The sequence below is a fragment of the Brachyhypopomus gauderio genome, chromosome 3, assembly GCF_052324685.1.
Source record: "Brachyhypopomus gauderio isolate BG-103 chromosome 3, BGAUD_0.2, whole genome shotgun sequence".
Taxonomy (NCBI): domain Eukaryota; kingdom Metazoa; phylum Chordata; class Actinopteri; order Gymnotiformes; family Hypopomidae; genus Brachyhypopomus; species Brachyhypopomus gauderio.
Genome location: NC_135213.1, coordinates 2221146 through 2233149, shown reverse-complemented (window position 1 = coordinate 2233149; position 12004 = coordinate 2221146). Strand labels below are relative to the sequence as shown.

Here is a 12004-nt window from a genome sequence, read left to right as displayed (position 1 = left end):
TGCCAAATATTACGGAGCCCGTAAGCTGACATCATGTAAAAAATATAATAACGCGTGGCCACGACTTACTAACGCGTGCAAACGAGATAATTAACGCGTGCGAACAAGATAATTAAGTATTACTTTATATAAAGCCAGGTTTACCTTCATTGGGCAGTCAGTTCGCGAACATTCCTGGGAAAAATAAACTTTGTTGCCGCGTGTGAAAGGCGACATTAGTATCTCGTTCCCACGCGTTAATAAGTCGTGGCCATACGTTATTATTTTTTACATGATGTCACCTTACGGGCTCCGTAAAATATAGTAAAATCCATTTTAAAAATGTTTTGACTGTCTTGTCAATGGATTGTATGGAGCCAGATCCTTAAACGCGAGAAGCCGCTTTCGCCATTCCAGATGGCTCAGTCAAAACCATTACGTCTTAATGAACCAATAAATACATCAGCAGCGAAAATGAGTGTAAAAATACCAGGGTTCACGTGTTTTTATTTTCTAACATGGGCTAAAGCACAGGGTAGACTCAAACGACAAGAGTTTACAACTTCATCTTCAATCTTTTCAGCCCTGGCGCGAATGTTATCCTCACCCGTCCCTGGATTCACCAGTTACAACTACAGACACACTAGAAAAAAAATCTTGTTTCTCATTTTATGTCGCCGTTAACTACACGGGGTTGACGCGAACTTAGTATGCCCATCTACCTATTTATCACAAGAGCTTGTGGCTATTTCTGACAGTGTTCAACGCTGTAGCGAACGGCAGTAACTTTGTTTTACCGCAAAATATGAAAACGATTGAAACCATTAATAACCCAATTAAATCCACTGGGAAATGTACGATCTGGTAAATGTAGTGGTAAATGTACGATGTGGTAAATGTAGTGGTAAATGTACGCTCTTCTGACCAGTGGCGGACTTAGCAATTTGGGGGCTCAAGGCGAATTTAGCTAGGGGGCCCATCAACATTAATATGAGAGAAGTAAGTTAAGCCAGATTCACACTACACACTACATTTTAGGCTGGTTTCAGTCGCCAACTGTTTTTTGTAGATCGCCGTCAGAAACTGTGGTCGGAGGCAAATCGGCGATCACTCCGCGCTCGCTCAGTCGTGTAGTGTGAACTGCTGAAAGACGCTCGCCGACTCATCGCAGATGACCGTCAGATATCTAGCATGTTTAATATCTAGCCCAGTCGGCGACTGAGTCAACAGCAGCGTCTAACTACAGCCAATGGAAACAGCGTCTAGCTACAGCCAATGGGAACAGTGTCTAGCTACAGCCAATGGGAACACGGAGAGAGAACCGCGGCACCGCTGAAGATATCTCTGAAGAATGTAAAAAACTTTCAAGAATGCTTTCAAAACAGTAACCCAGCAAACACAAAATCCTCACCTTTCTTACAACTTTACTACAACACTGTGTTTAAGTTGTTGTGACAGCACTGGAGAAATAGTGCGATTGATTATATCTATGTTCGCTGCAACGGAGAGATGAAATAATTCTGGCAATTTGGGACTATGGAGTGTTTAAACGGTAAAAAAAAAATAACGAAAATGTGGAGTACATGTACATTGTTTTTTTTCTTCTACGTGATGTTGCTGGTTCTCGCGAATGTTTCGTTTTCGTGTTCTCGTGTTTTTGGACGGCAGCCAGATGAGCGATTCCCCAGTCGTTTAATGAAAGCCACAACAACTGAAAGACTCGCGATTACAGCACAACCAGTCATGTAGTGCGAACGGCACAAAAACCTGATGACTGAAAAGTCATGTAGTGTGAACCTGGCTTTAGCTAGACAAGGGGGCCCTACAGTGGGAGGGGCCCAAGGCAATTGCCTAGCAACGCCTCTATGCAAAGACCGCCTCTGCTTCTGACTTGTCCCGGTGTAGCACTAGGTCCTGCTTCTCGTCCTGCTTAGCAGTAAATGAATACCATGAATGAAGAACGTTCGTATGATTGAACGCTATTTGGCCTCCATGAAGGTTCTGGGCGGAAACTGCTGGAATTGCCGATTTCGGAAGTGCTCTGTTTGCTTATTAAGTCAATATGATAATTAAAATATATACATATAATCTCCCGACCCCCCCCCCCAACAAAAAACTCCTCGGATCTACACGATTCACGTAGGTCACCCTTTTCGACTTCAAAACGGCGAATTTCGCCGAAAGGTGACAGATTATCATGCCTGTACAGACAAAAATACAACTCCCCTTAATGAATAAGAGTGTTAACAAAATATATTTATAAAGTTTAGTAGCATTTTATGATGCAAGCTCCTTTTGATATGAGGAAATTAAAATGAACTCATATACATATATAGACCGCAGTCATGAAATCAAGGTAATGGTGACATTTTTTTTACCGTAATCCACAGTCAGATGCATGTACTTCAATGACATCAACATTAAATACTTTTTTACACATCGGACACTCAGCAGTCTGGCAAAAGAATTGTAACAAAACAACAACAAAAGAAACAATATTATAATTTAGTTTTGTAGTTTTAAAACACTTATCAGGACATTTGTACAAAACGTCTTACCATCTCCCTCTGGATGTCCAGGTCATTTGAGACTGAATCTTCTTCTGTACAGTTTTCCTGCAGATGAAACGTTAACAGCCAATTGATTTAATATTTTGTACATGTTAAATCATGGGATCGAAAAATAACCCAAAAAGATTTAACTAAGCTTCAACATACATTGTCAGATGAAATACACAAATCAACCTGCTCCTTCTGGCATTCCTGGATATGGATTGGAAGAGCCTGAAGAGGAAACATTTTTCTACATGATGTACACTGGGCTTTGGGCATTTGTTCAAATTCCTTTGCTTCTGGTGGCAATGCAGTACTGTCAATTTCTTCTTGTAAAGGAGCAATGTACATGATACATTTGCCATTCCCACTAATTGCTTTTAACTGTTGCCCACTGTATCCATCTGAGTCAGGAGGAACGACAAGCAATTTGCGTTGTCCCCCTCCACCTAAAATGGAAAAAAAATATCTTAATTATTGATAAACATTCAATAAAAAAATATGAGATCTACAAAACAGCCACATTTGAATTCGGCATTAATTATAGGGAGCCCACTTACCTGTAGACTTGTGCAATAACCAGCCACCAGAGATATTTGTAAGCTTTGGATATGCTTTCACAAGCAAATCTGTCAACTTGAGTGACACAGAAGAGTTTACACAATTTAGAAATTTGAACAAATATTAACATATGGTTTAACAGACATGCAATGCAGTTATCAATTACATCACATATTCCCAATTCAACAGCCTGACTGCATCTCATTAAAGGTTTGCTCAGCATAGTGTTATGATCGTCTTAACTGGTGGTGTGTTCAATGTGATGCTCAATACTGGAGCAGTCTTGCAGAGCATATAGTCTAACAAAAAATGTGTGTAACGTGGCTCGCGCCACGGAGCGAGGAGACGGACACAATTGCTGAGAAGAGCGAGATTTATTAAAGGAGTTACCATCATCGTCGTCGCTTAGCCAGGCAGGGTCAATAACAGGAGGGCAGTCCATATAACACGCAAACACGGGCATAACAACGACAGGGGAACACGAGTACAGAAAAGAATCAAAAACAAGAACACACTACGGCCAGGTATAACGATGAGCAAACAGTCAAACATCCAAATCAATCAAACAAAATACCAGACAAAGGACAAGGGAGACTCAGGGGTTTAAATACAAGGAATCTAACGAGGGGCAGGTGACGGTAATAACACGGGGCGTGGTAACAAACAAGGTAATCACAGAGACGAACGAGCGGGGCGGGGTAAACAGGTACGAAACACAGACACGAGGGAGTTTGGAGTGACAGCTAACGGAGGGGGGCACGGTCATACGTGACAATGTGGTTAATAAATGTGTATGAAATACACCACGTTATATTTTACATTACATTTATTTCATTTTGACAGCAATCTGGGGAAAGTAGCAAATACTATCATACCTCTGAATGAGTGATGTTTTCATCTATAGTTAATGATCCTTTCCCAAGTCCAGCCAGCATAAGTCGTAATTCTAGTTCTCCTTTGGGAGTTTTCCCACGCTGTTTATCAAGTAGGAAAAAGTTGACCAAAAGTCTTTTCCCCCTGACCTCTTTGCGGAAAAATCCAGGAAAAGACCTAAAAACATGACTGGGTTAGAGTACTGGAACTGTAAAGTAACACAAAAACAGCCTACTTGCCTGTCCCATACCTTGCCATTTCTTGTTGTACTGACTGGCTGCGGTGACTGGACTGGGCCTTTTCTGTCTGTGCTCCCTGTCCACAACCTGGATCTGCCCTACCCTGCCTGGCTGGCCTGACATTTCCTGCTGAGCTTAAACTGTTGCTCAGTATTGTAACAAGATTTTGAGCAGTGCTGATGATGTCTGCTAAAGGGACCTGACAAACAAACATTTTCATACCAAGAACAGATTAATGAAGTCCAGGGTTCATACACTTTTTTGACAATCAATTTCCATGACTTTTCCATGACTTTTCCATGACTTTGAGGCAAATTTTAATGACTATACATTCTCTAAACATATGTGTAGACATGAAAAATAAGAAAAAATCCAGGCCAAAATTCCACAGTATATCATAAATTAATGACAAGCCACGTGGTTTAATTGAAAAAATAAACATTTATCGTATTTTCAATATCAATATAAACCGGAGTTACGACCTACTTTTTTTTTATTTCGCGCGCGCACGGAGGAGCAGTGGCAGCACAGTGGAGTGTTGTGGAGTGTTGTGTACGATAAGCTGAGGCAGCACAGGCTCCACTGCAGCCCATCTCGGCAACACGATCGCTCTTTCTCGCGTTGTACGCACGAGGACATCGTTAGTTTTTTTTCTATACTGTGTTTACGATCAAAACGTATCTAAATCTAGGGTCGCGCTTAACGACGAAAACTGCTTTATGATGGACTTTTCAGTCTCTAACCCCATCGTTAACCGTGCACATTTTGCACGCCCCGTGTCCTCGTCTTTCACAAGCCATAGCTTGTATTTGTCCAACTGAAGCAGTCATTGTTTAATCGGCATTTACCAGCATTACGCTGATTTACATCAAAGTACAATCTACAGCTCCGCTTGGAGTCCGACGCTAACGCAGTGAACTAATGTGTGAAGTTACGTTAGCGGTCCGCACAATGAAAAAAATGGCTATATTATATTTATTAATTTTTTCTTCCGGTTATCAGAACAACATACATTTATTGTGTCAAGCAAATTTCCATGACTTTTACAAAACATTTGAGTATTTTTTATTTTTCCAAAACTTATCCAGGCCTGGAAATTGCTATTTTCAAATTCCATAACTTTTCCAGGTTTTTCATGACCGTACGAACCCTGGAAGTCTTCTCCAATAGCATGTGCGGAGCCACCGCGATTAGATAATTTTTGACGCGCGTTGCGACGCGTCAAGTTTAAACCTAACTTGAGTGAACCATAATCTTGAAGCTAGCATAATGTTAAAGCCATACACGAATAAGAAAGCAACATTGTCGTAGCGGTGGGAAAAGCAAAAAGGAAGAAGTGAAGCAGTAAAAAGTGATTCGTGAAGCCCATTACTACTAAAAGATCGCATCTAGGAGAATCTCAAAGGGCACCATTGCGGTTAGCCCGCGCCATATAACAGCATTGTCCCTTAAAGATTGTGAGAGACACATAGTATATTAAACCACGAAGACCTAACAAAAGCGTAAACTATTTGAAACAAATAATTGTAAAACAATTTAGTTTAGACGAGGAAAGAATTTAAGCTGTACCTGATTTGAGCTCCCGCTGCTTGCATCAGCCATCTTTCTACCCGCCAACAGTTGAAAGCTGGACGCGGCTGAGGACGCATGCGCATTGTGACGAATCGATTGCTCTTGTACTCGATGCATTTCGGCTGTGCCCCAAATGACGTATTTTTGACAGTCGTTTCTCACCTTTGGATTCGTAATCATAACTAAGAGGTCGTACCCGTAAAAATTCTAGTCGTATGCATAAGTTGTAGATTTTGTAGTTGTATTCTCACAAAACACACACAGTGTTACGACATCATGTTTTTATGCATGGCTTATTCTGTACGTGAATATATAAATACAGATTTTTGTGTACAACAAATGTATTTATGTACGTGTTTTGCTGAGTATGCGCACGTTTTTTTTGACAGTGCTCTTACTTCATAGTCTTCAGAGACTGTTTCTCCGTGTCAGACTGTTGCCGTGTACCCTGCCATCCAGACGTCGTCCTCTCAGCAGTTCGCCTCCTCAGTTGAAGGGAAGTGACTTATTTTGTATTCGTTTGTCTTTACTGGGTATTTTGTTTATGAGGCTACGGTAAAAGAGAGACTTTTGCCTCGTGATCAGAGACTGAGATCCACGTGACCGTTCGTAGACTCTTTCTCTCAAACCGTGGACTGTCAAATACATCCAGAGTGGGAGTGCAGAAGTAATATTGTGGATTATCTACTGCTGTCATTGTCATTTATTTTATTTATTTAATTTAATTTCAGAGGAACACCCAGATTTATATATGTTTTAAATGAATAAACTATGCTAATAATTGTTCAAATTATAGTTGTTTAAGTATAGTGACTGTTTAAGTTATATTTTGTGTATGTGTTGGATGCCCAACAGGGTATTTACTGTGTTACTGGTATACCTACCTTGGAGTGGGGGCGTCTCACCTTTCCTGTCCTGATCTAGGGAGGGGGAAAGGGGGGTTAACAAACCTGTAGCCATTCACAGTGTGGTTAACGCCAATCCTTCGTGCTGCCACCGTGTCAGGGTCTACCAAAGCCCACCTCACCATTTCAGGCAGTGGCTCACCTTACATCTATTTATTGGGGAAGTAGGAGCCATAGCATAGAACAGGGTAGGCTATCCATACTTAAACAAATAAGCACTGAGGCTAATTGTACTGGAGGGTGGGGACCCAGATCCTTCCGCTCTCCCGTCGTCCAAGGTGAGGTTGTTGCTACTACCCCCACAAAACGGCGCAAGACACCCCGTTACATATAAAGATATAATATGATATGCTACATCCACAGCAATTTAATGGATAGAACTGCAGCAGAACCTTGTTCCTCAATTTTGTTTCCCGGATGGCGAGACTGACATCACGCTACTCAGCCAATAGAAGCGGTCCCGCTAAGCTAAGCCTCAACTCTAGCCTGGTACGGAGCAGGTTAGTTCAAACGTATATGTTGCTGTACTAACTGAGAGAGGCTCAAGTCTAGCCTCTTTTGTGGAACCTAATTTGAGCAAAATTAGCCAGGCTTGTCTTAAAAAGCCCGGCTTACTGAGTTAGCTTGCTTCGTGGAATACCCCCCTGGTTCTGCTGATCGTGTATTCCTGCAGCTGGTTCATTGTTGTTTATCCCTGGTTTGTTGTCTGGTTTATTTTATCATGTCACTTTGTGTGGGCTTCTTTTCTATGTCTGTTATGACCCTGGATGTTTTATGACTCTGATTATGGATTTGCACTGAATAAGTGTTGCTCCTCTCAGCACTTGTGTCTGTCTCAATATTTTTCAATGCCTAGAACATTACGCTTACAGTCTATAATGAACTAAGAACAGCAAATCTGACAAGTGCTTTAAACTGCAGGTCTGACAAATGTACTTTATTTTAACTTGCAGTAAGAGCTTAGGTTTGGTTCCAGGTCAAAGAGCTGGTCACTGCTGTCTCTCAGCCAATCAGTCCTGGAGGCACATGAACTTTTAACACTATACAAAGGGAGACTTAAAACCTTAACACAATAACACCTTAACACCATACACAGGGAAACGTAACACCGAAAAACCATAACATCTTAACACCTTAGCACCTTGGCATGTTAGCACCTTACACAGGGAGACTTTCATGCAGCTAGTTACACAGTGTGCTTTGAATACTTTCCATGCAGTGTGATAGTTAAACAAAACAACTTGGTACAGTTTCATGCAAAATCAATTACTCCAGCACAAATCACTCCAGATTTGATAACTCCAGATTACTACAGCAAAATTAGCAACTTTTATTTCTTGTACACCGAAATCCTGACAGCTGACCACCTTTATTTTCTCATTCTTGCAACCAAACCTCTGGACCACACAGACAACATATAGTAATTACTATAACATACACTAAAAGTTCTCACAGTGTGTTCAGAGCCAGTATGACAATGCTGAAACACTTAAATTAGAAATTTGACTCAAACTGGAATTGAAATGTACAGTTGATTATTCAGCTTATCTGATCTGTTTCACATATATCATCTGAAACTGCCTCAGGTAACATCTGTGGTTGACTGTAGTGTGATACACAACCCTCATCTCATGTGTCTGTGCAGAGACGGTGTGTACGTGCACCACTATCTGGCCGCACTCATTTGTAAAGGGTACGTTCCGCTGATTATCAGTTATGCATTGACTGAATCTGGAGTATTTCAACAGAGTGCTTCAATACTGCAGACCTGCAGAGTGAGAGATCAGGATGTTCTCTGGCCAATTAGGTAAAGTCTGCATATCATGATTCAGGACTTTCTATGTTTTTCTTTGTGTTTAATTGTTGACAGTATATTTTGATATTGATATGTTTTGATAACTGTATTTTAATTCCACTGTAGAATAAATATTTTGATAATATTTCAGGAGTTCATTTTAACAGTGTCTTCTCTCTCTCTCTCTCTCTCTCTTACCTTCTCTCTGTCTCTATCTGTGGGCTTTGATTTTTCATGATATGTTTGGGATCACAATACACTTCATATTTGTTGAGTTGAAGATGTGGAGAGAACTGTAAGAGTATGAAAGAGAAAGGGGAAGAGGAGGTGAACCAACAACTACTTTTTACAGTTTGCAGATCTATCACATATGTTTAATTAATCTGCAAAAATAATGAATGTATAAACACATAACTAATACATAAGAAACAAAACTTTTGGCTATACTTTTAAAACATAGCATGACATTACATGCTGGTGATTAGTGTTATATATGCTAAGTGAAACACTCGCAGTCAAAACCACATCTTCAACCACAAGTTCAACTTCAAGCACTTTCTCACAGTCTGAAAAGGTCTGACAGTCTGACATCCTGTAACACAACAGAACAGTAAAGGGTAAGAATTAAAAAATAAATTCTCTTCTCCACAGTCATGAAGGTGTTCAGTATTCTGTCCTCCATGTTACCTCTCCTGATGATCTCTAATGGTGAGTCCACACAGCAGGACCTTCATACACACTAAACCACTAAAGGAAATGATTCATTTACATGACAAAAGATACTTTGATCATCCCACTGATAATGATATCACTGAATTACAGCTGAAAAACAGCGTATGACAACATTAATGTGTGTGTGTTTCTGGTGGTGGGGGTTAGACCAGCTGGACGGGTGGGAGATCTTTTTTTCTCTTTTATTATCTTGAAGAATAGTTTCGATTCATCTTCTTTTGATACACTTGACAAGGGGGCCTTAGTTCATCTGCAGGTCCCAACACAGCATGTGTAGTGATTGTAGTGGGCATACAGACTCTGAATATATCTAATGACCAAAATAATGGCATTACTACTTCCCTCTCTGGTATCACAGCTGTATAATGGATTATTAATATGTTGAAGTTCCTTCTCTGGTTTCACAGGTATACTATGGATTACTAAATATGTTGTAGTTCCCTCTCTGGTGTCACAGCTGGATTATGGATTATTAATATGTTGTAGTTCCCTCTCTGGTATCACAGCTGGATTATGGATTATTAATATGTTGTAGTTCCCTCTTGTGTTTAAATGTCCTTTGTTTTGTTCCAGTCTTTTCTCCAGTTTCATCAGTCAGTCCAGTAGAGGTCAATCTTCATGATGCTGCTACTCTCCCCTGCAGTCAGACGTGTTCTGGTCTGGTCACGTGGACTGTGATCCATAATCCACGTGACATTCTGGTTCAGTGTGACCAGACATACTGTCAGTCACAGGAGGGATTTCACATGTCCCATGATCAGTACCTGAAGGGAGATCTCTCCCTCACCATCATTGATGTTGATTACACAAAGAGGGCCTGGTACACATGTAAATGCAATGGTGTAGAGATCTGTGATGTGAGTGTTCAGATTAAGAGTAAGTGTTTTATTGCTTGATTAGGTTTATTCTTACCTGTTTACACCTGAACTCAGTCCAGTTAGGCACATCATTTGTAATATATTTGTTGTTTTTCTTGCTGCTTCTCCCCAGCTGTAAATGTCCACACACACGTCTATCTGAGAGAATCTCTCAGCATGGATGTACCCATCTCAGAGCCAGTGGAGGTGATTCTGAACAGGACTGGAGACACCAAACCAATCACTGTCAGATTGTGTGAGATTAGGGGACGTAAAATCCAGTGTTTCCCTGAGTATGAGAAGAGAGTGTTGTTCAGATCCAGTCTGCAGCTGAAGGAGATGAAGGAGTCTGATAGTGGTGTTTACACCATACGGGACACCAGGAATGATGTGGTCATTGGCACATACATAGTAGCAGTTGGTGGTAAGCTTTTATTTTCATTTCTTAACACTTTAGTCAGGGAAAGGCTTCAACATCTAATTCACCTTATATATAGTTGTCACATATGGCTCCTCCCTCCGCCCCTGTCTTGTGTCATTCGCACTAGCCCCGCCTTGTTTTTTGTTCCAATGGTTTCCCCCTGCTGTTGGTTATGCTCCTGTACTGTGTTTTCCTTGCCCCCATGATTATCCATTCCACCTGTCTCGTTTCTTTTCCCCAGTCTCAATGTATTTAGGTTCCTTCGTCCTGAACTTTGTTGTCGGTCGATGTCCGTAAGTTGTCCATGTTTCTCTGCTCACCTTGCTCTTCCCTTTTCTTGCTCCTTGTTTCCATCGTGTAATTTACTGGTTTGTATTATTTTACTTATGCCTCGTTATCTGTCTTCTTAGTTTCATGTTTCAAATTATTCATTTCGTTACCCTTATTTCCCCGTTGTAGTGTTGAGTTTCTGTTCGATTGCATTAGTCCCTAGTTATTTCCTGTTACGTTTCATACCCATTTTCGCTGCTTGTCTGCTCTCCCTTCGCGTAGTGTTTAGTGTTCTAATGTCAGTCAGCACCAGTTGTATAGGTGTACCTCTTTGTTGAGTATGTTCCCCTGTATTTAGTTCTCTCCCCGTGTTTCGTGCCTTGTCTTGTTTGATTAATAAAATCTATGCAAACTCTGCCCTAGTTAAACGTGACAATAGTAAAAACATGATTTTAATTGCTTTTGTATTTGTTTTACAGAACAGTTATTTAAAAGGTCTTGTGCAAAAAAATTATTTATATATTTGTAAATACAATATGTATATGAATATAAATATGTACATGATTGGTTCCAGAACCTAAATGCAGTCAGTGTTTCTGAGTTACTGTGTGATGTGTTTTTCTGCAGTTCTACCTCAAGAGATACTGAATCCTACATTAAGAGTGAAGATTAATGACAATGCAACTCTTCCCTGCAATCGGACATGTTCTGGTCTGGTCACATGGACTGTGTATCGTAAACCTGACATTCTGGCTCAATGTAATCAAACATTGTGCCAGTCAAAAGAGGGATTTCACATGTCCCATGATCAGTACCTGAAGGGAGATCTCTCCCTCACTATCACTGATGTTGACTACACTAAGAGGGCCTGGTACACATGTGAGAGTGATGGTATAAGACTATGTGATTGGAATCTTGAAGTCTATGGTAAGTAATACTTTACTCTTTGGTTGTGTTCATATGTCAGATGGATTAGTAAATTAGAACGTTAGATGCAGTGAGTATTGTGAGGAGTGTTTCTGTATTATTGTGTAATACTTGCACACTACACACAAAAATACCAGAATGTTCTTCATATTTGTTTCTTTACAAACAGCTTCCATTAATAACGTTCATGTCCTTCCTGGAGAGTCTCTCACCATAGATGTACCTGTCTCAGAACCAGTGGAGGTGGTGTTTAATAAGACTGATCATGACCATCCAATCACTGTCAGACTGTGTGAGATTGATGGACGTAAAATCCAGTGT

The 12004-nt window shown here is 40.5% G+C and overlaps 1 protein-coding gene and 2 long non-coding RNA genes across 3 annotated transcripts in view; 1 reads left to right on the top strand and 2 right to left on the bottom strand.

The window, feature by feature from the left end:
• Positions 1-2417: 2417 nt before the first annotated feature.
• On the bottom strand, positions 2418-3233 carry LOC143509678 (uncharacterized). Its single transcript, XR_013129726.1, has 4 exons — positions 3092-3233; positions 2697-2980; positions 2538-2594; positions 2418-2434 (listed from the first exon to the last, which is right to left on the bottom strand). It is a non-coding gene; the product is annotated as an uncharacterized LOC143509678 (long non-coding RNA).
• Positions 3234-4009: 776 nt separating this feature from the next.
• LOC143509677 (uncharacterized) lies at positions 4010-4424 on the bottom strand. The gene is made up of 3 exons (XR_013129725.1): positions 4216-4424; positions 4115-4142; positions 4010-4066 (listed from the first exon to the last, which is right to left on the bottom strand). It is a non-coding gene; the product is annotated as an uncharacterized LOC143509677 (long non-coding RNA).
• Positions 4425-9129: 4705 nt separating this feature from the next.
• Positions 9130-12004, top strand: part of LOC143509676 (uncharacterized) — a 16441-nt gene continuing 13566 nt past the window's right edge. The window contains exons 1-5 of the mRNA XM_076998518.1: positions 9130-9184; positions 9782-10084; positions 10199-10489; positions 11384-11683; positions 11853-12004. The exon at positions 11853-12004 is cut by the window's right edge and continues 139 nt beyond it. Of these exons, the coding sequence (XP_076854633.1) occupies positions 9130-9184; positions 9782-10084; positions 10199-10489; positions 11384-11683; positions 11853-12004 (1101 nt within the window). The remainder of the gene's footprint in view (positions 9185-9781; positions 10085-10198; positions 10490-11383; positions 11684-11852) is intronic.